This window comes from Orycteropus afer, unplaced genomic scaffold (genome assembly GCF_000298275.1).
Source record: "Orycteropus afer afer isolate SDZICR_OR568_19922 unplaced genomic scaffold, OryAfe1.0 scaffold00827, whole genome shotgun sequence".
Lineage (NCBI taxonomy): Eukaryota > Metazoa > Chordata > Mammalia > Tubulidentata > Orycteropodidae > Orycteropus > Orycteropus afer.
Window position 1 is genome coordinate 95787 of NW_006922414.1, and position 27647 is coordinate 123433.

At 37.3% G+C, this 27647-nt stretch overlaps 1 protein-coding gene across 1 annotated transcript in view; it reads left to right on the forward strand.

Annotated features, from left to right (window-relative positions):
• Positions 1-23356, forward strand: part of LSM14A (LSM14A mRNA processing body assembly factor) — a 35605-nt gene extending 12249 nt beyond the window's left edge. Inside the window, exons 2-10 of the mRNA XM_007957952.1 lie at positions 2103-2266; positions 5627-5756; positions 11891-12013; positions 15472-15648; positions 15930-15995; positions 18149-18328; positions 18462-18633; positions 21363-21594; positions 23282-23356. Coding sequence (XP_007956143.1) covers positions 2103-2266; positions 5627-5756; positions 11891-12013; positions 15472-15648; positions 15930-15995; positions 18149-18328; positions 18462-18633; positions 21363-21594; positions 23282-23356 — 1319 coding nt within the window. The remainder of the gene's footprint in view (positions 1-2102; positions 2267-5626; positions 5757-11890; positions 12014-15471; positions 15649-15929; positions 15996-18148; positions 18329-18461; positions 18634-21362; positions 21595-23281) is intronic.
• The last annotated feature ends 4291 nt before the right edge of the window (positions 23357-27647 follow it).

Here is a 27647-nt window from a genome sequence, read left to right on the forward strand (position 1 = left end):
CTAGTTGGGGTTTAGTCTACTTCTGTATCCTTCCCTTCAAGGCTCAGGGGTCCAAGATTATCTTCTGTGTCTGTGTCAATTGGTTTCCCTTTTCTTTGTTGAAGAGGGTCTGTGCAGTCCTTCTGCCTAGTCCGCCATTTTGCCGGAACTCCCCAAATCACAATAAAAATTAAAAAAAAAATTGTGGCATGAATTTAGGAGCTCTGGTGGCCCAGTGAATAAGGCATTTGGCTGCTAACCAGAGGTCAGCAGTTTAAAACCAACAGCTATTCCACAGGAGGAAGATGGAGCAATCTACTTTTGTAAAGATTTACAGCTTTGGAAATCCTATGAGGGTCACTATCGAGTCAGAATTGACTCACTGGCAGTGGGTGTTTTGGGTTTTGGATTTGAGACCTTTTCCTGATTTAGGAATATTTTAACTTCCTTTTATTCTGTTTTAGGGAGGGGTGTTATTCTCTAACCCTGTATCTATGCCATTATCTTTCTTAGAAATTTCACAAGTACTTAAAAAGAATTTTTAGAATAAGAAAACATGGTATTTAAAATAATATCCTGAATCTAACTCTGGACCTGTTGTGCAGAAAAATGCATACATCTTCCAGGATACTCTTTAAAATAGGTAATACATGATCTCTTCGATATCCTTATTTGAAACTACTATATTATATACACATTTTTAGAAGTCTTCCAAGCCAGTGAAGCTCAACAGGTACTCATAAGAAACTCCTGAGGAATAAAATGTGGGGATTTCTGCATCCTGTCCCCAGAAAATCTGAGTCAGTGGATCTAAGTTGTGTGTCAGAAATCTTTTGAGTGATGCTATTTTCCAAAATTTATAGTCACCCTATGGGACAGAGTACAACTGCCCCATAGGATTTCCAGAGTTGTAAATCTTCACAGAAACAGACTGTCTCATTTTCCTCATGTGGAGCGACTTGTGGGTTCCAGCTGTCGATTGTTTGGTTTGCAGCCAAATGATGTAACCATTATGTTACCACAGCTCCTTAATACTATCTGAGGTGTTAAAATGGCCATATTTAATTGTGAGGTAGTTTTTTGTTTTTGTCTTTGTTTTCAAGGCATTTTAGGTTGTGTGATGGGACTGTACAGCTGACAGCTGCTTTGCTTGGTTACTAGAGGACCTGTGGCTCAACAAGACAGACAATACCTTCATTGTCTTCTCTGAGTCCTGAAGCTTCAGTGTTTCAAGGAGAATCCATGCTGCTCTGCCCCTTTCCAAATATGACATAGGGTGCTAATTTTTCACTTTGCTGAGTAAAATGTTAAAAATAAATCAACAAGGCGAATCTGAAGCAGAAGGAAGAAATGCAATGTATGACTGATTGCCTCCATGAACAGCTACCTCCTTTCCAGTGGGACCAGAAGAACTGGAACATGCCTGACTATCTTGTGATCCAAAGGTTCTATAGAAGAACCTGATCAAAAGGGAGAAAATGCAGAAAAGAATTTTAGATTCTATGGACTCCAGACTTTCAGGAACCCCAAGATCCTGAGATTATCTTTAAACCTTAAACCAAAAATATTCCCTGAAGTCTTCTTAATACCAAACAATCACTTAAATAGTAAAGAATGTCTGCCTTGAGTGTTGTGCTTTTAAGAACTATCTCTGTGGTATCAAATTGACAGCCATGACTTGAAAAATAGGAACCTTAGGGATCAGTGAATTTCTATTAATGGAGGAGGGAGAAACAGTTTGGAAAAGGAAGATGAGAATGATTGAACAACTCGAAGATTGTAGAAATTGTTGAATTGGTGTATATTCTGTGTATATTCTCAATAACAAATAAATTATTTAAAGAAATCAATGAAAGAAAGGATATTATTAACATCTGTCCCACCACAACCACCAAAAAATTAGATAAATAAAAATATAGGAAGGGTACATCTGCATAATATAGCCTTTTAAATTGAATACATTTAGCTTGAGGTAAAACCTAGTCTCTTTTTGTAAATGGAACTTACTTGTAAATGAAATTGATTTAAGAGTTGTTGTTTAATACTTGGAACGTTACTTCTAAGAGGCACTACCAGAACACGATGAATAGACACATACCTCATATCCTCTATTTTCTCACCAGTTCGGTCCTTTGGTACAGAAGACAGACCAACAGATCGTCCAATACCACCTCGAGATGAAGTTTTTGAATACATTATATTCCGTGGAAGTGATATTAAAGACCTCACTGTTTGTGAGCCACCAAAACCACAATGTTCTTTGCCTCAGGACCCAGCTATTGTTCAGGTAACTAAGGGTAAATCTGTTTTAGAATGTGAGTAAACCTAATGCACATGGCTAATCTTGGCTTTTGCCTCTTTCCAGTTTTTTGTTTGTTTTCTAGTTCTCTCAGTTGAATGTTCATGTAGCTTTCAAGCTATGCAGTTACCTAGATAATACTCTTATCTATGTTTTACTCTTTGGGTCGGAGTTGGAACTGAGGAACTTAGTTTTATTATAAAATATTTGCTAATTTCAACAACAGTTATAACAGCTAACATTTATAGAGGCCTAAGAGTCAGCCACTGTTCAAGGCGCTTATACTTCGTGTGTGTGTGGAGTTGATTTTATACTTTATTTTATTTTTGTTGTTAAGAACGTACACAGCAGAACATACACCAGTTCAACAGTTTCTGCATGTACTATTTAGTAACACTGATTACATTCTTTGAATTGTGCAACCATTCTCACCCTGTTTTTCCAAATTGTTACTCCCGTCCCCATTAACATAAACTCACTGCTCTGGAAGGTTTCTGTCTTTCGGAAGTAGAAGTGCTTTTGTCGATTTGCTACCATAGAGATAGTTCTTAAAAGAACACGGTGCTCAAGGCAAACATTATTTACTAGTTAAGCTGAACTGTTGTTAGGTTTAAGAATTCAGGCTATATTTTTGGTTTAAGGTTTAAAGATTATTTCAGGGCAATAGTTTTGGGGGTTCCACAAAGTCTGGAGTCCATGAGAATTTGAAATTTCGTTCTGTATTTTCTCCCTTTCCATCTGGATTCTTCTATAGAATATTTGATCAAAATGTTCAGTATTGTTAGCCAGCCACCATCTAGTTCTTCTGGTCTCATGACAAAGGAGGCAGTTGTTTATGGAGGCAGTTACACATTCCATTTCCTTCTTCTGTTCCTGACAACGACTCCTCTTTCTCCTCCTCCTCCTGCTATTGCTACAAGCTAATAGAGACTAGCTGTAGTGCCTTGGATGGCTGCTTACAAACTTTCAGGACCCAGGCACTAGGAGGTAGAACAGAAGCACTGAATATGTCATTAGGCCATTAACTGGGATGTCCCATGAAACCATGACACTTAAAACTCCAAACCAAGGAACCAAATTCCTGAAGTGTTTGGTTGTACATAAGCAGCCTCAGCAGCTGCTTTTTATCTATCTATCTATGTATTTATTTATTTATTTTCGTCATTGTTGTAAATATAGCACACAGATTTTGCCAGTCTACCTTTTTATAGGTGTGTAAGTTATTTCCAGCTATTACATTAATTGGCTATACTTGTACAAATTTAAGTTAATTCTCACAGTACTCTCTGAGCTTGTTGCCATCATTTTCATCATTTTTACAAGTAAGGAAGTTGAAGTAGAGCTAGAATGTACGCAGGTAGTCTGGCTCCATAATCCAGGATTCATGCCATTTTATTATATTCATGTATGGTTCATATTATAAACCAGCATGGTAATGGATGCCCTTATGTAGAATTATTAGGTTTAATGGAGGCGGGGGGGGGGGCTAAATCACTTTGTATATATTACATAATACACTGTAAGTTATAATAAGCTATCAGAAACATAAAAGAATATTAACATCTATAGATAAACTTGAATTCCCTAATAAGATATTTAGAGATGCTAAGTATTCTCAGTAAGAGAACTAAAAACTTTGGTTATTTTATTAAGAATAGAAATGATGATGAAAATAGCAAATTATGAATTAAAGAAGATGTACATATGTTTGCACACCTGTTAGAAGTGTAGAGATAGTTTCTGAATCTCAGCTGTAACAGAAAGAATCAGGTTCACATAGGACTATTTTTATTTGAGGGCATACCTGATAGAAAGCATATGGTCTCTGTATAGGGTTTTTCTCCTGGATCCCTTTTGTTCTCAACCTTATTTCTTGTGGGAAGTCATTGTTTTATCATTTCCTTGGTGGTTTTTCAGCACTGTAATGCTTTTCCAAAATGAAGAAACCAAACCCACTGTCATTGAGTCAATTCAAACTCACAGTGACCCTGTAGGACAGAATAGAACTGCTGCATAGGGTTTCCAAGGCTGTAAATCTTTTTACAGAAGCAGATTGCTTCATCTTTCTCCTACGGAATGGCTGGTGGGTTTGAGCTGCCAACCTTTTAGTTAGCAGCCGAATGCCTTAATCACTATGCCACTAGAACTCCTCATAATACTTTTAGCTTATTTTAAATTAACTTTTTCTCATCCTGTGAATGGTAAAAAGTTTGCACAAAATAGATACTTCAAATATTATCTTAAATAGGATTTGACTTACTGTCTTACAGCTATTAAAAGAAAACGCCTAATGAACTTGTCAAAATAAAATATACAATGGTATATAAAAAGAGGGGGGAGGAAGAGAAGGTACCTTTTAACACTTATTTACTATGTATTTTTTCTAAATATGAGATAGGCTTTTTAATAAGAAATGGTAAGTTTTATTCCTGTAGTTTAAACTAGAGAAATTCTCCACTCCTATCCATTGCCCACTTTTTAAAATCTTATTTTGGGGAGAATAAGTATGAAGGAATCTTGAGAAACTATGAATCTCTTAAATGGAGAGAGAAGAGAGCTTATTAATAGAGCTGACTGCTGATTTCTTCTATAGCAAACATTAATGTTATCTTACCTTTTTCGTATATCTTTTGATAATTCTCTTGGGGACTGTTATTTGAGTAATCAGTTTTATGGAGTGAGAAAGAAATGAAGAGAGCACAAATCCAGCTACCATAATCTTCAACTTGATCTGTTTACTCGTTCATTTGGTAGTATTGAGTACACAGATAAGGACCTGGTGTCAGTAGTTTATATCCCAATAGCCTTATATTTATATTATGAAGTATTGTAGAATAAGATGAAATAGTATATGAAGTATTTATAAAGTGTGTGTTTAAAGTATTTATAAAATGTTCTTAAAGAAAACGACTGTGAATAGTACATCTCCAGTGATTGAAAATAAGAATATAATGAAAAGTGAGATATTTTATTTATGTCAATACTAAGCTAAAGCCTAGTAATTATAAAAATGATTTTTCTCGATTTTTTCTTTAAGCAGAGTTACTTTACTTATTCAAGTAATTTTTCTTCAGTTCTTCCCTAAATTTAATATAAAATTCTAACTCAAAGGATACGTTATAGAAAAAAGTATTTGTAAATCACGTTGAATGTAATTGGCTCTTATGTGCAAATACTGAAATCAGAATGTTGTTCAACTATTTTAATACTAAATGCATGTTTTAAGTTAATGTAATTGCTTTTGTGTCCAATTATTGTAACTTAATTTTTTTATCTTTTAATTCAACTTCTTTCCATTATACTCATGTTGCTTAGAGCCTGGAAAAATAACCCATGATTTTCCTTCAGTCTTCACTAGGCTCCTCTACTTCTTCATTCCAATCAGTGGGTTCCTATGGACCTTTTGGCAGGATGCCGACGTACAGTCAGTTCAGTCCAAGTTCAATAGTCGGGCAGCAGTTTGGTGCTGTTGGTGTTGGTACGTGCTGCTTTTGTGTGTGTGTATATAATCTCCCTGTCTTTACCACAGAAGTATAGAAAACTTAACACAACTTTTAGAAATATTGTTTGATGTTCCTTTTATAACCTTTTTTATGATGTCAGGACCACATTTTGATTATTATTTTAAAGGCTTTATTTAATGTCCTTGATGACTAATGGTTCTATGAAGATCAACTTTCGTAATAGTTACCTTTTAACCTAGATAAATCTAATTGCCACTTTTCATTGGTTATAATTTTAAATTTACATACATCCCTTTAAAATGAATATTCCTCCCTCATATGATAGATTTTCAAAAGGGAGGTGGTAATGGAGAACTAATGCCATTAAGGAATATTATGTATATATTATGTTGAATGATTATGATGTTTAACACCCACCTATGAGAAATGCTCAGACATTGCATGTTTGAGGGCTTGGTGCTTTGTTGATTATAATGATAATTAAGAAATACTAAAATATAATGAGAATGTATAGGAAGGCCTGAGCTGATGACAGCCTTCCTCATGATTGGATGACAAACTATCCATTGTATGCAAGAGCTAGATGTAATCAACTTTTACTTCTATGTCTACAAATACACCTTTATTAAAATTCTCACAGTAAAGAACAGCTTTTCAAATCTCATACTCTAACCCTTAATCTTTTTTGACCTCATTAAAATGATCATTTATCAGTTTACTCCTTGTTCCACTGAATCACAAATCCAGTTTCAAGGGTATCTTGATACTCATTAGTACTCTTAACAAGTTTTGTTGAAATTACTTAATTCCTTTTTCTGCATATTCTTTTTATATAGACTTTTGAATGATGTAAATGTTTTACTTACAAAACAAAAATGCGTGGGAAAAAAAAGCAAATTCTAAAATATAAGCAGGGACAATGGATGCTAACTATATATCAAATTGATAACACATGGAAAAGAAAATTGTATGAAGTCACTTCTAAATTCATTACTCTGCATGTTGTTTGTTGTTGTTATGTGCTGTCGAGTCGGCCCCGACTCATAGCGACCCCTCCTTGGGTTTCCGAGGCAGTATCACTACGGAAGTAGGATTGCCCAACCTTCCTTCCGAGGAGTGGCTGGTGGGTTTGAACCGCCAGCCTTCTGGTTAGCAGTCAAGTGCTTTAGCCACTATGCTACCAGAGCTCCTATTACTCTGCATAGTAGGATATATTCTACGAACAAATAGAACTGTTAAGAGATCTTGGGCTTGACTTAAGTTTATAATTGATATTGATATTGATGGTGTTAGTTCTGAAACTGTTTTGTGTGTATTATAGGATAGGGCCAGTGAGTAAATATACTGATGTTGGGAAGCAGTGTTCTTACCCTTGCTAAAACCAAACCAAACCCACTGCCATCAAGTCAATTCCAACTCATAGCAACCCCATTGGGTTTCCAAGGCGATAAATCTTTACGGAAGTAGATTGCCCTTTCTTCTTTCTGCAGAATGACTTGTAGGTTTGAACCACCAGCCTTCTGATTAGCAGTCAAATGCCTTTGACACTCTGCCACCAGAACTTCTTTACCCTTGCCCTTGGGGGAGGGTGAGAAAGAACCCTGTAATGTCGAATGTGAATAGGAAGTAGAGTACGAACTCATGATTTAAAACTGTTTATTTCCTGACTTTGATCATAGAAAGGGCCTAGACGGAATGACACCCAGTAAGTTGTTTTGGCATTTGACAATCAATTAGTAATTTTTTTTTCCAATTAGTAATTTATCATATTAACAGAATAAAGGAGAAAAACTGTGCTCATGTCAACAGATACACAGATACAGAGCAGGCATTACATAAAATTCAGCACCCATTTATCAGCAACTGAAATGGAAGAGACCTTTCTTAATCTGATCAAAAAACTAAACACTTTTACCCTGATAACAGGAGTAAAGCAAAACAAGGATGTTTCTCTCCATTTCTATTTAAGGATTTGCAAAGAAGAACTAAAACTGTCTTTATTTGATTGTAACATGATTATGTGCATAGAAAATGCAAAGGAATATTCAAACTACTAGAATGAATAAGTGAAATAAGAATAGTAGGGGATACATGTAAGTATATATATAGAAATAAGCTATGGTTTTGTACTCTAGAACTAACTCCTGTGGCCTCGTGGCCAAATCCAGCTAGCTGCCTGTTTTTGTAAATAAAATTTTATCGGAACGCAGTGCCACCTGGGAGCTCTGGTGGCGTAGTGCCTGAGGCATTTGACTGCTAACCAGAAGGCTGGCAGTTCAAACCTACCAGCCACTCCTCAGAAGGAAGATTGGGCAATCTACTTCCATAATGATACTGCTTTGGAAACCCAAGGAGGGGTTGCTGTGAGTCAAATCTGACTTGACGGCAGTGGGTCTGCTCTGGTCAGTGTCGCCTATCATTTACATGTTGTCTATGGCTGCTTTCTCTTCAGGAGCAGAGTTGAGTAGTTAGGACAGATCAGATGACCCACAAAGCCTAAAAGACTTAGTATTTAGCCACTTACAGCAACAATTTGCCAATATTTTATCTAGAACAAATAATTTGGAAATGAAATGTGAAATACTCACCACTTGGAATTGAATAAATAAACATCAAATACCCAGGAATGAATTTAACAAAGGATACTTTTAAAACCTCTGTAATGGTGGTTCTCCATGGTTGAGGGATCATTTTGCCCCCAGGATATTTGACAACAGAAAACATTTTTGGTTACAAGGTTGTGGGGACAGGACTATTGGCATGTAATGGGATAGAAGCCAGGAATGCTGCTTAACATTTTACAGTTCATGGGACAGCCCACTTCTTGTTGTTGTTGTTGTCATGTGCCATCGGGTAGGACCCGACTCATAGCAGCCCTTCCTTGGGTTTCTGAGGCAGTATCACTACAGAAGTAGATTGCCCAACCTTCCTTCCGAGGAGTGGCTGGTGGCTTTGAATCGCCAGCCTTCTGGTTAGCAGTCAAGTGCCTTAGGCACTACACTCTGACCAAAAATGTCAATATTGCAAAGATTGTCTAAAATTGACTTATAGATTCAGTATAATCTCTGACAAAATCCCATTATTCAATTTAAAAATTGAAATTGGCATGCTGTTTCTAAATTTTTATGGAAATACATAGAACCTAGAATAGCCAAAACAATCTTGAAGAATAAAGTTTGAGGTTTATACTACCCAATTTCAAGATTTTCTATAAAGTTACAGTAATCAGAACTCAATTATTTATACAAGGATAGAGAATAGAAATAGACCCATGTAAATACTGATTTGACAGCTCTGGTGGCGTAGTGCCTAAGGCATTAGACTGCTAACCAGAAGGCTGGCGGTTGAAACCCTCCAGCCACTCCTTGGAAGGAAAGTTGGACAATCTACTTTCATGGTGATACTGCCTCAGAAACCCAAGGAGGGGTTGCTATGAGTAGGGTCCGCCTCGACGACAGTGACAGCCAGCAGCAAATATTGATTTACAGCAAAGATACCAGTGCAGTTCCTTGGAGAAGAACATATTTTTAACAAATGGTGCTGAAACAACTAGATACCCATTTGGGGGGAAAAAAAATGAACCTTGACCTCTGCCTTAGACCATACACGAAAAATTTAATTTGAGATAGATTATGGACCTTGATCAATAGCAGAATTGGGGTGGGAAGTGGGGTATGACCAGAATGTCAGAGAAGAGATGAAGGAAATAGAAGAGTTTGCTAACCATTGAATGGATAATTCAGGGGTAAGCAGTAGGTGGTTGAGTCAGTGAAACAGCACAGAGCAGATTGGAAATCATCATCAGAGTGTCTTATATACTGAGCATTGCCCAGGAATGCTAAGGATAATGGAATGGATTCAGCTGCCCACAGAATTACTGAGAGCACTGGTCCTAACAGTTACCAGAGATGTAGGAGGTTATGTTAGCCCTCTCCTGGGTTGGCTGCGGCTATAGCCTGGTTGGGTTACATCTCCAAAGGAGTCCCAGTATTTCATCTGAAATACTGTACTATGTTTCAGTGTGCCAATTTAAGGAAGGATATGAACAACCAGAATTAAATTAGTAGTGTGTCTCTCCCCACCCCCAACAACAACAAAAAGGAATCATAAAGGCCATGTGTAGCAAATAGTAGTTGAAGGAACTTGAATTGCATAGCCTGAAAATGAGAAGACTGCAAGGGTCATGATCATAATCTTCAAATATTTTAAGGTGAAAGTGGGAGGGGAGCTGCTGCATTGTAAATTTTGGTCAATGACATGAGACAAAGTATATGTGAACTGCTGTATGAAAAGTGAATTTACTCTGTAAATCTTCACCCAAATCCTAATAAAAAAAATAAAAAAAATATTTTAAGGTGAAATGGGTAAACTGCTGTGGGCTAAACTGGTGAAAATAAGAAAAATGATGAGAGACGGAAGTAGATAAGGAGGGCCTTCTAGACTGAGGTAAGTAGTTTGAACTTTTATCTTCAGGGCAATGGAAAGCCATCAAAGGGCTCTAAGCTTTATAGAAGTGTGATTATATTTGTATTTTATTAAAGACTATTCTGGCTGTTAAATAACTAACAAGAAAGTACAGTATATGAAAAATGAATAATCTATAATTACTATGGAAACATAAAGGGTAAGATTGACATAACCTAGTATGGCAGAGAAGTGACCCCTTCTAGGGATCTTATTACTCATATTATCAGAACTTTATGCTGTTAACTTGAGGCAAAATGCAGCCATAAGTAACATCCTGAGGGGAAGCATTAAAGCTGGAGTCCATTGTCTGTTGCCATGAAAATGCTGGGACAACTCCCAGTAGACATATCTGCTAATTTGGTTATTTGTGCAGATACTTGTAATTAAAATAATTGAACCTTAATGTTGGTTTAGAGTTTACCATCTCTGCTATTTCTCTATCTGATGTTGGTCTTTACCATCCCATCTGTAGGCAGTACTCTTTTTTGTTTGTTTGTTTTTTAATTGTGATTTGGGTAAAAGTTTACAGAGCAAATTCACTTTGCATACAGCAGCTTACATACACTTTGTCTCATGACATTGACTACAATTTACCACAATGCAACAGCTCCCCTTCCACTTCTTCCCCATAGTTACCTCTTCCCTGTATCCTTCCATCCATGCACTCCTGCCTCCTGAGCTGTGTCCCTGTGCATACACAGCCCTTCTATTCTCCCATGATTGTTCTCTCCAAGGAGTGTATCTACCTAGTGTTAATGTTCACTTCATATGCCTGTCTTTTGTTTGTCTGTAAGCCACAGGAGTGGGTTCAGTTGCAGACCTGAAGGGCAACTAGGGGCAATAGTCTCAGTGGTTCCATCAGGCTCTATCAGACCAGCAAACCTGGTCCCTCTTTTTTTTTTCCCACCCCCCCCACCCCAAATGATTTTGAGTTTTGTTCTACCTTGTTCTCCCACTCTATCCAGGATCTCCTACATAGATCGCCCTCCGAGTGGTTGATGGTGGTAGTCAGGCACCATCTAGTTCTTCTGGCCTCATAGTTGTATGGGCTGAGGATCGTATGGTGTACCAGTGGCTTGGACTAATTGTTTCCATGAATCTTTGGTTTTCTTCATTATTCTTTGCTCTGGACGAGGAGAGACCCAGACCCATCATTGCACCTAGATAGCTGCTTGCAAGCTTTTAAGATCCCAGCTACTACTTGCCAAAGTAGGAGGTGGAACAATGTTTTGTGTAGTGTATTATGCCAACTGAGCTTGATGTCCCCTGCAACTATGGTCCCAGGCCCACTGGTTCAACTACTTGCTCCTTCTGGGTGGCCAGCTGTGGCCAAGAAATGACTACAACCTTGTCCCTTGGTCAGCTCTACTATACACCTGGGAATTCTTACAGAACATACAAATACACTTGTAGAAACATTGTTTGTACAGGCAGTACTCTTAAAAAATTAATTTTTTATCTAAAGATTCTGGATTATATAATTTTTTCTATATTATCAAACATTTCCCAAGCTTTTGTTTTATGTACTTTATTATATAATTTATAGGATTATTAATTTGAACAAGTGTTCTGAGAGGGGGCATAAAATAAGCATTATCACTAAAATGCTATATTTTACATAATTGAAAGTTTTGTGGTTTTTTGTTTTGTTTTTATCTTTTAAAAAAAAAAACTCTCAAAGCCGGAAGCTCTTTGACATCCTTTGGAACAGAAACATCAAACAGTGGTACCTTATCCCAAAGTAGTGCAGTTGGTTCTGCCTTTACACAGGATACAAGATCTCTAAAACCACAGTTATCACAAGGTAAGCTGTTTTATCCTTCATATATTTCCTTTCTAAACTTCTATAATGGTTTTATCTTTCTCTGAGTATAAAAACTTTTACACCTTATAAATCACATGTATAATTTTGTATTTGGTTCTGTTTTAATTTTTCTCCCAAGTAATATGATAGTATTAACTCATTTAGACTATTGTGCAATTCATAGATTATGAAACTAAAATGGTACACAGTGTCTAAATTCGACATGTTTTTTGTAATTATATCACTTGCACATTCACTTAAATATGTTAAATCAGCCCCAGATTCACCACTGAAGATGAACTATACTTGATGAAATTGAAATGTTAGCTGAAAAACAAACTATTCATTATGCTGTTGAGTCTTCCTTAGCATCCTCACAGCATCTAGAGCAGTGGTTCTCAGCATAGACCACCCACAACAGAATCTGAGGTACTTCTTAAAGGTATATATAAGAATTTAGAAATAGACACATACTAACTTGGGTAAAGGGAAAGGAAATATATAATAGGGGTGAAATCAGCACAAAATGATCACGGCAAAGGAAGTCACTGGGAGGAACACAAGAATTAAAGGCAACAGAGGTAAATACTGTTACATACACAATCGTGTAATAACAATAACCTACAAGTAGATAGCAAGCTGAACAAGAGTGGGAAGGTAAATGTGTCTGTATCTACAAATATGTATCAGTTTGATAGGATATTCCTACATATGTATTTATATGTGCTGCAAATACATCTCTTACTATAGTAGAACATACAGGGAGCAAAGTTATGCAGAATTATTAGCCATAATCAAACACCTTGAGGGAAGGAGTCACTGGGCCTGGGAGTTCAGGACTGTAGTCACAGGGGGCAGCAAGAATCAACTGGCATAACATAGTCCACAGAGACAGTGTTTGCGTTCTACTTTGGTGAGTAGCAACTGGGATCTTAAAAGCTTGTGAGTGGTCATCTAAGGTGCAACTATTGGTCTCTCCCTGTCCGGAGCAAAGAAGAATGAAGAAAGTTAAAGATTACAAGGAAAAAATTCATTCAGAGGATTAATAGACCACATGAGCCCCAGCCTCCATGCCTCTGTGACTAAAGGAACTAGATGGTGCCTTGCTACCACTGCTGAACACTCTGAAAGGGATCACAATAGGAGGTCTTGGATAGAGTGGGAGCAGGATGTAGAGCAAAACTCAAAATGATGGAAAAGCCCAGGCTTACTGATCTGATAGAAAGAGACTGATGGATCCCCCATGCTATCTGTGATCCTTAGAACAGCCTTGAAACTTGGGACCAAAGTCAACCGTAGGGCTCAACTTTTAGCCAAACAGTAGACAGCCCTATAAGGTGAACCGTAGCCAGGGAGTTATGCATGCATTCTTTAAAACAACCAGTCATATGAGGTCAGAAGGGCAGCATATGCCCGGGGATAAAGCTCAGAAAGCAGGACGGGATAGGACAGAAGGACAAAGGGAAATGGGAAACAGAGGAAGTGGGAGAATGCTGTTACATTGTTGGGATTACAGTCAGTGTCATAAACCCAAGTGTATGACTTGTTGAATGGAAAATGAATATGCTATGCAAAATGACACCCAAATCACAATTAAGTACATATTTATTAGATGAAAGTTAATGGAATATTTCTAGAAAGCTATGTCAGAGAAGGAGGAATCCTCATTTTAAATTTCATCAACTAAAATTTCAAAATTTTACAAAAATAAAACACACCTCTATTCTTTGAGTTGTGAATAAGATGTGAAAATCGCTCAAGGGGTGTGTTTCTATTATGCAGAACTAGTTTATTGGTTTATTCCTGATAATATGCCCAACATCACCTAAATTTACCTATTTATAACAAAATTGGTATCGTGACTAATAGACTATAATAGTACATTTTTTTTTTTTTTTAAGTACTCAAGAATGAGCTTACTGGCTATGATTGCCCCATCCTTATAGATTTTTAGTCCTTGAAAGTCACAGGATCTTTTCTCAAAGAAAAGCCTTGATGAAGTAAGTTTTATGAGCTTAAATGATCGCTTAATGTACTATTGTAAAACTAGAAAGACTTTGTAGCAATTAATATAAATAAACACTTGTTTTACAAGTATAAATGGTTCTAAAATGTTTTCTTATAGGCGAAAAAATACATATAGCACCATGATTTCCCATTATAATGTGTGGGAAAATTACATTGCTTTTATTAATGGCAAAGTAAACTTAGGCATTGGGCTGGAAATAGTAATATAAATTTATAATTGCACACTTTAGACAACTATAAATTTGGTGAATATTTATACCTCCAACATCTGAGTACATGATATTGTCAGCACTCACCATTTTACCAGTTGTTTGGAACCAGTGCAAACATGCACAGCCTGGTAGTAAGATTCACAGCATATTTGGGGAGATTTCCACATAAAATGAGCAGATTTTTAAGGAAACATTTTATTTTGGTACAGTATCGAGAGTTATGAGAATACCCTGAGCAGAGATTTGCTATAAACATTTTAGGGGCAAAAAAAATGGAGCATTCTTCTATGTGTACTGTGACTGGTTTCAGCCTAATAAAAGAAAAAGTGGGGTTTGTTAATTACACAATTCATATTAAGCAAAAATTTCCTCAAACCTGTTTAACTTTCTAGTCCTTTACTTCCTTAAAATAAAAAATTTAGATATAAAGGTAGTACTTCAGTCACATCTTCAGAAAATACTGTAAGAGTTAAAGCTTCTGTCAGTAATGGCTGAAGTGTCAGCATAATCTTATGAGTGTGGTTGTTAGGTAAGCCTGCATTGGACCTGCCTACAACATGATCTTTGATGGTATTCTTAGGGAATTTTATACCAGGAAGTAGTGTTTTACAGTTGTTAGGTTAGCATATATATGTGGCAATTTTTGAAAACTTAAACCTTCTACTAGGTAGAAATACAGATAAAAGTTTGTTTTTTGTTTTTGTTTTATGCTTCTCTACTGCAGTAACCTGGTGACCAGCCCACTAAGGATAACCAGTTGTGAGCTCTGGTCTTTTAAGTGTTGTTGTTAGGTGCCATTGAGTCGGCTCTGACTCATAGCTACTCTTTGTACAACAGAACAAAATACTGCCCAGTCCAGTACTATGTCACATCACTGCTATTCATAAGGTTTTCATTGGCCATTTTGAGAAGTGGATGGCCCATTCCTTCTTCCAGGTCTTAGTCTGGAAGCTCCACTGAAACCTGTCCACCGTGGGTGACCTTGCTGGTGTTTGAGATACCGGTGGCATAGCCTCCAGCCTCACAGCAACACCCAAGCCACCACAGTACAACAAACTGACAGACAAGTGGTGGGATCTTTTAAGTAGGCAGATTCATATTTGAGCTAAGAATTTAAGTTGGTAGAAATAAAACTCTAGACATTTTTCTTGTAGAATCTAGATTATTTTGAAATCCCCAAAGGATAGGGTAGTTTCTTATCTTTTGGTTACGTTCTAGGTCGTTCAAGCCCTCAGTTAGACCCTTTGAGAAAAAGCCCAACTATGGAACAAGCAGTACAGACCGCCACAGCCCACTTACCTGCTCCAGCACCTGTTGGGAGAAGGAGCCCTGTATCAACCAGGCCTTTGCCATCTACCAGCCAAAAAGCAATAGAGAATCAAGAGCACAGGCGAGGTAGAACTTTAGCTATTTACTATTCTTTAATTGATCAACATTTTCCATTTACCTTATATTCATTAAAAATATTTACTTTGTGTCAATGATCATAATCAAGTTTAAGCTGAGCTTAACAGAATGTTCAGTCTTTCCATTTTGACTCCAAGTGGTGGTGGTGGGGTATGGATGTTTATGGGCGTTGCACAAGTTTTGTTTTGGAGGGTTTTCCCAATTTCTGTCTTACAGAAGTTTTTAACGATATGTCCTAAATGATTTATCATTTTACATGTCTTCTGAAGTTGAAGCACACAAAGTTTCAAGGCCAGAAAATGAACAACTTAGAAATGATAGCAAGAAACAAGTAGGTAAGTTGCTTAGATCTAAAAGCCATATCCATCCTATACTTCTTAATGAAGAAAACATTTTAAATGTATGGTACATAATTAAAATTAAAAAATGAAAGACAGGAGTTGGTGACCATAAAGTACAAGGGAGTTCCTTTTGGTGACAGAAAAATTCTTTATCTTAACTATGGTGATTATTTTACAAAACTATGCATGTGATAAAATGTCACAGAACTGTACACAAAGACATTCAAAACAAATGAGTGTATATGAAAACTAATGGAATTTTAAACAATACATAGAATTTGCAAACACGGCATAATGTGGATGAACTTGGAGGACATTATGCTGAGTGAAATAAGTCAATCACAGAACAAATATTGTATGGATCTGTTATTGTAAAGAGTCAAGGAAAGGTTTATATATGGAAGGAAATTTTCTTTGTTGGTTACCAGGGGTGGGAGGGGAGAGGAGGGAACACTGTTGGATGCGTAGAGACAAGTATTGATTTGGGTGAAGAGAAGGACAATGTACCAAATGTGAGTGATCAGCATGGTGGCATTGAGGAAGAGAAAGACAGAGGTACATGTACGGACAAGAAAGATGAACCCTTTTGCACAGACAGTACTGTTGTCAGTGAAGGCAGTTGTTGATCTACAGGTGGATAGATGGGTAGACAGGCTAAACTATTAGGTATGTCTGTGCAGGAGGGGAGTGTGCCCAAGACTATGTATAAGGTTGGCAGACAATGTTTCTACAAGTGTATTTGTATGTTCTATAAGAATTCCCAGGTATATAGTAGAGCTGACAAGGGACAAGGTTGTATTCATTTCTTGGCCACAGCCAGTTACCTAGAGGGAGTGAGTAGTTGGACCTATGGGCTCAGGACTGTAGTCACACGGGACATCAAGCTCAATTGGCATGACATACTACACAAAAACATTGTTCCAGGTCCTACTTTGCTGAGTGGCAACTAGGATCTTAAAAGCTTGCAGGCAGCCATCTAAATGCAACATTGGGTCTCCCCTCGTCCAGAACAAAGAAGAATGAAGAAAACCAAAGATGCTGGAAACTGTTAGTCCAAGCAGCTGGTACACCATGTGATCCTCAGCCTATGCAACTGTGATACCAGAGGAACTAGATGGTGCCGGGCTACCACTGTCAACCACTCAGAGGAGGATCTATGTAGGAGATCCTGGATAGAGTGGGAGAACAGTGTGGAACAAAACTCAAAATCATTTAAAAAAGAAAAAGGGAGGGGAGACCAGGTTTGTTGGTCTGATACAGCCTGATGGAACCACTGAGACTGTGACCCCTACCTGCCCTTCATGTCTGGAATTGAACCTACTCCTGTAGCTTCCACCCAAACAAAAGACCAGGCATATGAACTGAACATTTACGTTAGGTACCTTGGAGAGAGCAGTCATGGGTGAATAGAAGGGCTATGTATGCACAGGGAAACAGGTCTGGGGACAGGAATGTATGGGAGGGAAGGACACGAGTGGCTACGGGGAGGAAGAAAAAGGGGAGCTGTGGCATTGTGGGAAATTGCAGTCAGTGTCATGAGACGAGGTGTGTGTAAGCTGCTGTATGGAAAGTGAATTTGTTCTGTAAACTTTGACCCAAATCACAATTTAAAAAAAAAAAAAAAAAACTGATGGAATCTGAATACGGTCTGTAGTTCATAATTTTGTTTCTTGGTTTTGATAATGTCCAGTAGTAAGATATTACCTGGGAGGGGAACGTGGATGATAGATACGAGGAACCTCTCCTATTTTTTTCTATTTCTATTTGCACTTCCTAAATTTTGAGTTCCTACTTTGTGCCAGGCACTTGTAGGCATTAGGGATATTCCAATAAGAAGAACAAAATCCCTACCTTCAAGGAGTATACATTTAGTGCAGAAGTCTCCAAGCTTGTCTGATTGTATGCTCTATCAGTAGTATATTTGTGAATAGACACTATATGTATATATATTCTCAGTATAGTAAATAATAGTAACATTTAATTTATTTTATATTAAAAAACAAATACAATTGTGTATACAATTTTTAAAGTATTTTAAAGCATTTCTGTTGATCACTTAATATAAAGATGACAGTAATAACTTCTGTCTTGAACTACCTATCACATAATGAATATCTTTTGTATATATTCTTTATTACTCTACATAGTTAATGCTCCTTCAGCTCCAAGAAGAGGGCGTGGGGCTCATCGAGGTGGCAGGGGAAGATTTGGTATTCGGCGAGATGGTCCAATGAAATTTGAGAAAGACTTTGACTTTGAAAGTGCAAATGCACAGTTTAACAAGGAAGAAATTGATAGAGAGTTTCATAATAAGCTTAAATTAAAAGGTAAGGTTTGGTACACAAAATTTTTCTCCTCAGAAATAATCTTTTTTGACCAATGATTTTATTTTTCTGATTAATTGTTGAATGTTATTTGTACAAGTCTTGACTTTTATGATGTGTGCTTGTTTTCCATTAGAAGATAAACTTGAAAAGCAGGAGAAACCTGTAAATGGTGAAGATAAAGGAGACTCAGGAGTCGATACCCAAAATAGTGAAGGAAATGCTGATGAAGAAGATCCACTCGGACCTAATTGCTATTATGACAAAACTAAATCCTTCTTTGATAATATTTCCTGTGATGATAATAGGTACAGTTTTTTAAGCTGTTTCTATACTCTTAGGATGTTGAAGTGTAAAATGATATCTTATAAATTCATAAGGTTTAATGAAAGCTTGAAAGTACCTAGGAGCTCTGGGGGCATAGTGCCTAAAGCATTTGGCTGCTAACCAGAAGGCTAGCGGTTCACACCCACCGGCCACTCCTCAGAAGAAAGGTTGGGCAATCTACTTCCGTAGTGATACTGCCTCAGAAACCCAAGGAGGGGTCGCTATGACTTGGATCCGACTCAACGGCAGTGGTGTTTGGGACTTTAAAAGTACCTAGCAGTCTGCTGTCGAGTCAGATCTGACTCACAGCGACCCCTCCTTGGGTTTCCGAGGCAGTATCACTATGGAAGTATATTTAATGTTTTATTTTGCTAAAAGAATACATACTAATTTAAAATAGTTTTCCTTGAAAAGAAGAAGTAACCATATACTTTTATTTAAGAGTGTGTTTATATTTGAAAAATTAGTAATTAAAACAAGCATTCATCTAACATCTAAGACCTTTTTCTTTACCCCTCTATGTTGTGGTTCACTTGAAGCCAGGGCCACAAAGTGCTAATATTTACTGATAACAGTAAAGCTCTGTAAATGTGGGTCCAGAAAATTGTCAAATTGTGAGGTTAATGAAAGAACCCAGCTCAGTCTTCCAGAAGTTCTGCCCAGTCTGAATTGTCCTTGTCTTAGCTACAATTAGTGCCACCTGGTGGCAGTTGTCTACTGCAAATTAAACATGGACGGGTAGGGGGTGGGGAGATTATTCTGAGTCTTGTAATTGTCTAGCCTCCTTAAGGACAAGAGCAGAGACATTTGCTGGGTTAGTTGACACCAGATGCAGAAATTTGGGCTAGAATCACTGAGACTCAGGAACACACCCTCCATCTCTTAACTTACTGAGAAAAGCTCTCCCTTCCTGGATTTGTCCTCCCTTACATTGAGGCTGAGTGGAGAGTAGAATCAATTGCCAATCCCATTATTCCTAAATTCCCTTTATTTTGGGGGCTATGTCATGTTTTTAAATGTATTTGCAAGAAACCAATATCAGTCGTTTTTACATGAATTTTAAGACTGTTTATTATAGGCATATATTGAATTCATCATGGACCAATTATGATGATTTAGATAAGGTGCAGGGTGCTTATTTTTATTTGATCTTTGGAAACTACTCAACCTTAATTTGGAAATGAATCCTACTTTATATTTTTATTATTATTATTGTGATAAAATACACGTAATGAAAGTTTACCATTAACCATAGTTTACATGTATCGTTCATTGACCCTATGGTGCTTGCCGTCATCACTATCCATTTTGCTTTACGGCTTTTTAGTTATCTATTGATTGACATTTAGGCTGTTGCCACTTTACTGCTTTGTGAATTATTGCTACAGTGAATATTGGTGTGTAAGTGTCTATTTGTGTTCTTGCTTTCAGTTCATATGAACTGGAATTGCTAGATCGTGTACTAATTCTATGTTTTAACTTTTTTGAAGTACTGACAAAACTGTTCTACATAGTAACTACACCATTTGGTTTTCCCACTAGCAATGGGTGAGGGTTCCGGTTTCTCCACATCCTTACCAACATCTTTATTGTCCATTTTTCTCACAATAGCCACCCTGTTGGGTGCGAGGTGCTATCTTATTGTGGTTTTGATTTGCATTTCCCTAGTGACATTGAGCATCTTTCATTGGTTATTAACCATTGATATATCTCTGGAGATACATCTGTTCAAATTCTTTGTCCATTGTTTTTTTCCTTTGCCCATTTTTTTAATTGAACTATTTACTTTTTTTTTAAGTTATAGGAATTCTTTATATATGCTGGATATTAAACCATAAGGGTTTAATACATATGATTTCCAGATATTTTCTGCTGAAGATTATCTCTTCACTTTCTTGATAAAGTCCTTTGATACACAAAAATTTTTCATTTTGTTAAAGTACAATCTATCCAATTTTTCTTCTATTACTTGCTTTTGATGCCATATCTAAGGTTCTGTTGTCAACAGCAAGGTCTTGAAGATTTATTCCTATGCTATCTTCTAAAAGTTTCATAGTTTTAGTTCTTACATTTAGGTCATTGTTCCATTTTGAGTTAATTTTCATACATAGTATTGGTTCAGTTCCATTCTTTTGCACATGGAGATCTGTTTGTCCCAGCACCATTTATTGACGAAACAGTATTCTTTCCCCATTGAATCAACTTGTCACTCTTTTCCCAAAAAAAATCAGTTGGTCGTTTGGGTTTATTTCTGAACTCTTAATTCTATTTTATTGATATTATGTCTATCCTTACAAGAGTTTCACAGTTTAATTACTGTAGCTTTGTAGTACACTTTGAAATTGGGAAGTGTGAGCCCTCTTACTTTGTTCTTTTTCAAGATTGTTTTGGCTATTTGGGACTCCTTGACTTTCCATATGAATCTAAGAATAAGCTTTTCCATATCTGTAAGAAAAGCTGTTGAAATTTCGATTGCATTGTATCTGTAGATCACTGGGTATGATTGCCATCTTAATATAAAGTCTTTCCATTAATATGTAATGTCTTTCCATTTACTAAAGTCTTTTTTAATTTCTTTCAGCAGTGTTTTTATACTTATCATTGTACAAGTCTTTCACCTCCCTGGTTAAACTTATTCTTAAGTGTTTTAAGAGGTCTACTTACTTTTGCTGAGGAATGTTCTTTTAAATATCTTTTGTTTTTATAATAGAGAACGGAGACCAACATGGGCTGAAGAAAGAAGATTAAATGCTGAAACATTTGGAATCCCACTTCGTCCAAACCGTGGCCGTGGGGGCTACCGAGGTAGAGGAGGTCTTGGCTTCCGTGGTGGCAGAGGGCGTGGTGGTGGCAGAGGTGGTACCTTTACCACTCCTCGAGGCTTTCGTGGTGGATTCAGAGGAGGTCGTGGGGGCAGAGAGTTTGCAGATTTTGAATATAGGGTAAGTATATTATATACTTTGGGATTGGCATACAGTTTTATGAAACTCAAAATTACTTTCATCTTTGTTAGATTATTTTGTTTTGTTTGTGGGAAATTTTAATCACATCCATTTTGACTTTTTGGTGGAAGATAATGTGTGATCATTTTAAGGAGTAGTAATTTCTTGCCTAAGGAGTCCATTTTTTTTTCCTTCACTTTAACATCAAAAGAATTAAAAAAAAAAAAAAAGGAGTCCTGGTGGTGTAGTGCCTAAGGCGCTTGACTGCTAACCAGAAGGTTGGCGGTTCAAACTGACCAGCCACTCCTTGGAAGGAAGATTGGGCAATCTATTTCCGTAGTGATACTGCCTCAGAAACCCAAGGAGGGGTCACTATGAGTCGGTTTTTTTTTCCTTCACTTTAACATGAAAAGAATAGGAAAGACATAGCCCCAGAATGTAAGGTAAGCCTTTACTTTAATAGTAGGTATCATCCTGCATAAAGAGGGAGAACAATGTGGTACAAAACTCAAAATCATTTGGAGGCAAAAAAAAAAAAGAAGGTGGGGACCAGGTTTGCTGGTCCAATGGAGCCTGGTGTTAACCACTGAGACTATGGCCCCTAGCTGCCCTTCAGGTCTGGAATTGAACCCACAACTGTGGTTTCCAGCCAAACAAAGTACAGGCATGTGAGTTAAACATTTACCTGAAGTAGACACACGCCCTGGAGAGTACAATCATGGGAGAAGGAAGGGCTGCTTATGCACAGGGAGATAGCTCAGGGTGCAGAAGAGTATGAAGGGATGGACACTGGGAGGAGGTCTATGGGGAAGAAGTGGGAGGGGAGCTGCTGCATTGTAAATTTTGGTCAATGACATGAGACAAAGTATATGTGAACTGCTGTATGAAAAGTGAATTTACTCTGTAAATCTTCACCCAAATCCTAATAAAAAAAAAAAATAGTAGGTATCATTTACATAGTATTTAGTTGGTGTCAGGCATTATTTAAATGCTTTTAACACTAATTCATTTATGCCTTATATCACCTCTGTGAGGTGGTAGCTCATCTGTTTCCATTAACAAATGAGGAAACAAGCATAGAGATAATAAGTACCTTGTTCAGGGTTATACAACTGGTAAATGATGGTGGTGAATCTTGACTGACCCTTGCAAATAAGTTCCTTACCAAATCTAAACCCACTTCCATCAAGTCAGTTTAGACTCATAGTGAACCCTATAGGACAGAGTAAAACTGCCCCATAGGGTTTCAAAGGCTGTAAACCTTTATGGAATCAGGCTGCCTCTGTCTCCTGTGGAGCAGCTGGTGGGTTCAAACTGCTGACCTTTTGGTTAACAGCCAAATGTTTTAACAACCATGGCCACCAGTACTTTTAATTTAGTTTTATGGAAAACTCAATATATTTTCCCTTGTTTCCATTTTTTCACTGTAATCTTGAAGTTTATTTATTTAGAAGAACTTTTAAATTTAGTTAGTGTTACTATTCTAATTTAGTGACTTTAGTGGTGATGGAGCAGAGGATGTGTAATCATATAAAAGATAAGCTAGAATCAGAAAGACTCGCCGGCAGAAATTTCATTGTCTGGTATTTAAAACTGGCTATTATTGAGATCCCTCAGGAAGGATCATTTTTAGTGGCTTTTGGACTGTGTCTTGTTAGTTTTGATCTCTGATATTGTGTCTTCACAGCTCAGCCTGCTGAAAATTATACTCATTAGCAGGCTTTCCAGTGACATTGACCTGATGAACCTGTATGGCCTCTAAGTAACAAAAATATCGTTCCAGATTGGAGACTGTCTTAAGAACAACAAAATGGCTCTTGCTTGTTACTAATCCTGTCCTTGTTATCCATGTTGTTGTTGTTGTTGTTATGTGCCATCAAGTCGGACCCAACTCAACAGCAACCCCTCCTTGGGTTTCCGAGGCAGTATCACTATGGAAGAAGGATTGCCCAGCCTTCCTTCCGAGGAGTGGCTGGTGGGTTTGAACCGCCAGCCTTCTGGTTAGCAGTCAAGTGCCTTAGGCACTCTGCTACCAGATGTCCTTTGTTATCCATAGCCTCTTGCTTACAATTTTCAGTAGCCTTTTCACAAATATTTGCCCTTAACTCCTCTGTAACGTCTGACACTGATGACTGTCCACCTAGATTTAATTTTGTTCTTTTTTTTCTGCTAGTTATTTTTAATACGCTTGATTTTTTGTTTTGTTTTGTTCTGTTTTTTTCTTTATAAACACAACACAGCCTGTTATGTGTTTCATGGCCTACCTGCCCCTCTAGGTCAGAATTCTAGTCCTGGCTCCAATCCTAGATTCCAGCAACACATGTAGGGACCATCTTGCTGTTGTTTAATGCCAAACTTATTCCTGTTTCATGGCCTTTTCACCCATTCTTTCTGCCTGGAATGGTCCATTTGGCTCCCTCTTACAAACATTGGTACTTGTGCTTTCTTTCTTGCATTCATTCTTTCTCTCTTTATCTCTCTCTCTCTCCCTCTCTCTCCTTCTCTCTCTCTCTCAATACACACATACACATGCACACGTGCACAAGCATTACTGTAATTATTTCTCTATACTAATTTCTTTTTCTTCGGTACACTTAGCAATCTGCTTAAAATTCTATACATGTCTGTGTTTGTGTGCTTACTGCCTATCTTCTCTATACCATCTAAGCTCATGAGGGCAGGATATTTGGTCTTTTTCTCTCAACAACTGTAAGCCTGGCATATACTTAGTACTGAATACAAAATTGTTCAGTGAATGAATATTTTTTTAGTAGACACCAAATAAGCAAAATTAAAATCATGTGTATTTTTGATTAAGGGTGCAGATGATGTTCAAAATATTATCAATTAGCATGGTGATAATTATTAATATATAAATATTAATATTTATATATTAATGCAGAGATAACATTTCCTTTTTCATACATTTTATTTAAAAACCATAGTGGATTCATATAGTTTATTCCATTTAGCAATATATCAAGCCATTTTTCCATATCATCAGTTATCCTTCTACAATATCATTTTTTGTAGTTATTGTAATTAATGTAGTGATTTCTCTTTGTTAATTGAGAATACATTGAAATCAATTCTAGCAAAGTCTAGTTTTTTAAGCAAATGGTTAAAACATAATTTTAATGGCTACATAGTATTATATAGGTACATCATGATTTATCATTTCTTCACAATAAATGTTTATAATGAGAATTGCAAAAATATACACTTTCAGTTTATACCAGGTAAACTGAAGAAACGAAACCCACTGCCATTGAGTCAATTCCAACTCATAGCAACCCTATATATGGGAGAGTAGAATTGGCCCATAGGGTTTCCAAAGTTATATATCTTAACGAAAGCAGACTGGCACATCTTTTTCTTGCAGAGCAGCTAGTGGCTTTGAATTGCCAACCTTTTGGTTAGCAGCCCGATGCTTAAACTGCTACACCACCAGAGCTCCTTATATTACCAGATAACCTTCCAGAAATGTATCAGTTCACATACCCCTGCCCCTACCTCACCATTTTTAACTGCATATTTCCTTATACTTCAACTAACTTTTAGTTAAAGCTCACCTTTTTCTTTTTCAAACATTGTGCTTTCTTTCATGTTCTTTTTTGTGTTTCTTTTCTCCCATCTACAAAAACAGATGTGTTCATCAAACCTCTATCCATAGTCTCAGCTTCTCTCCCTCTCCCTTTCTTTGTCTCCTTCTGTGGTGAATATGTGCACTCAGAGCTTCTAATCTGTTTTTCAGCTTGGAGCTTGTATACTTCTGCTTTGCATTTTCTATCTTTACCTGGGATCGTGTCCTGACAGCAACTTAAACTTTAACCTTCCTTTCTCAGACCAGTTGTATGTAAAGTACCAGTTGTACTTTAGCATCATGTCAGCTCTGCCTTGAAGTGATCCACATTGGTAATTGGGACACCATTCTTCTTATCTCTCAGGCAGTGGGCACACCCATGATTATGGCCCATTTCCACCATTACCACATTCATTCCTTTGAAATGCCCCTATCAGCTTCCATAATGACCCACTCTTTCGTTGTCAGATGTTTAGTCTCTCTTTATCCCTTGTTGCGTAAAAACCTATGACACCTCCTATAGCATTGAGACAGCTTGGTTTGAGAAAAGTTACATATAAATTAGACTTGAATTCCCATGAGAATCAGAGTCATCATTGGTATTATGACTTCATTCAGGTGACCAAGCCTTTCAAACTGTCTGACATTTGTGGAAAGGGGATTGCACAGTTCGATCTCAAATACACCTTTTAAATATCATTAAACTCTAAGCCTTCAACGAGATGGATTGACACGGTGGCTGCGATGATGGGCTCAAGTATAGCAGGGATTGTGGGGCTGGCGTGGGATCGGGCAGTGTTTCGTTCTGCTGTGCATGGGGTCGCTATGAGTCAGAAACGACTCGATGGCACTTAACAACAACAACAACAAACTCTAAGCAATGGAAATCATCAGAGAGGTCTGGCCATCTGCCCAAAGCATAAATCTCTTCTATAGCATCCCTGAGGAGGACTGGGAGCTTACTTCTCCCAGGGCCACCTATCCCACTGTAGAAATCCTCTGATTATTAGGATGTCACGTACTTAAACACAGATTGAACAAAAATTCCTTTCCCTGTACCTTCAACCTATTTGTTTAACTATACCCTCATGAATCCACAGGATCTATATATTGATAGTTTTTCAGATAATTGAAAAGCAGCTACAGTGAAACCTGTGAGAACAAGACCTTGACAAAACTCCCTTGTTTTCCTGGCCTTGAAAGTTTTCTGCACCTTTGAGAGGGTATAGTCTTACTATTTTTCTGTCACTCATTTTAGTGGAAAATACTTGAGTTTTCCTTTTCTGACAAGTTTCCACCTTATACAAGTTCCCACTTTGGTAGGTTTTACTGTATCATATTATCTGTGTATGAACAGACTATTTTCTTTAAACACTCATCAATGAAACTTCATTGAGTAGCAACTATGTGTATGGTACATGACATATTAATACATTTTGTTTGAAGCCATGTCACACTGTTCAGTCATTGTGAGCCTGTAGTTAGAACCCCTATCACATATATATATAGATATATCTATATCTGTATATATATATATCACATATTGCATCGTCCATTGTCTGCATGTAGTTTATCCACACTGATGTATCTCTGGCAATTGGTTCAGTCTCTGCTGTTTCATGGAATAATAGATTCATTGGACCTTCAGGCATTGCTGACGGTAAGAAGGCATCCTATCTGACTGAAGCAGGTTAACTCATATCTCTTACATATATATACTGTGCTTGATTCCAACTCTGCTCAATTCATTGATCAAATATACTGGATTCTTATCTGTATCAGACACTATGCTGGGCATTACTAGTAAGCAAAACAGATACACTCTCAGCCATCTTGGTGTTTACAGACCAGTCAGGAGACAAACACAGCTGGAAGTCAGTCTCCCCTTTTACTTAACCTTCACAGTCTTCCTTATGCTTGCTGTATCTTTGGAAACTTTTGTTCTTTCCTACATTGATTTCTCTCTTTTCTGGCTGCTTGTGGTACCTGCTTTGATTGGCACATGTTTTAACATACACTCATGTTCCCCGTTTCGTGTCTTTTCTGTACTCTAGCCCCAGTTAGATGGGAGGAGCCTCTTGGCAAAGTTGTTGTTATATGCTATCAAGTCAGTTCCAATTCATACTGACTCTGTACAGTAGAACAAAACACTGTCTGTACCTGCACCATCCTCACACTTAATGCAGCCATTATGTCAGTCTATCTTGTTGAGGATCTTCCTCTTTTTCTCTGACCCTCTACTTTATCAAGTATAATGCCCTTCTCCAGGGATTAGTCCCTCTAGATAACATGTCCAGAGCACCAAAGACAGAGTCTTTAATTATAAGGAGCAGTCTGGCTATACTTCTCCCAAGACAGATTTGTTCATTCTTCTGGTAGTCCATGGTATATTCAGTACTCTTCACCAACACCATAATTCAAATGCATCAATTCTTCAGTCTTCCTTACTCATTGCCCAACTTTTGTATGC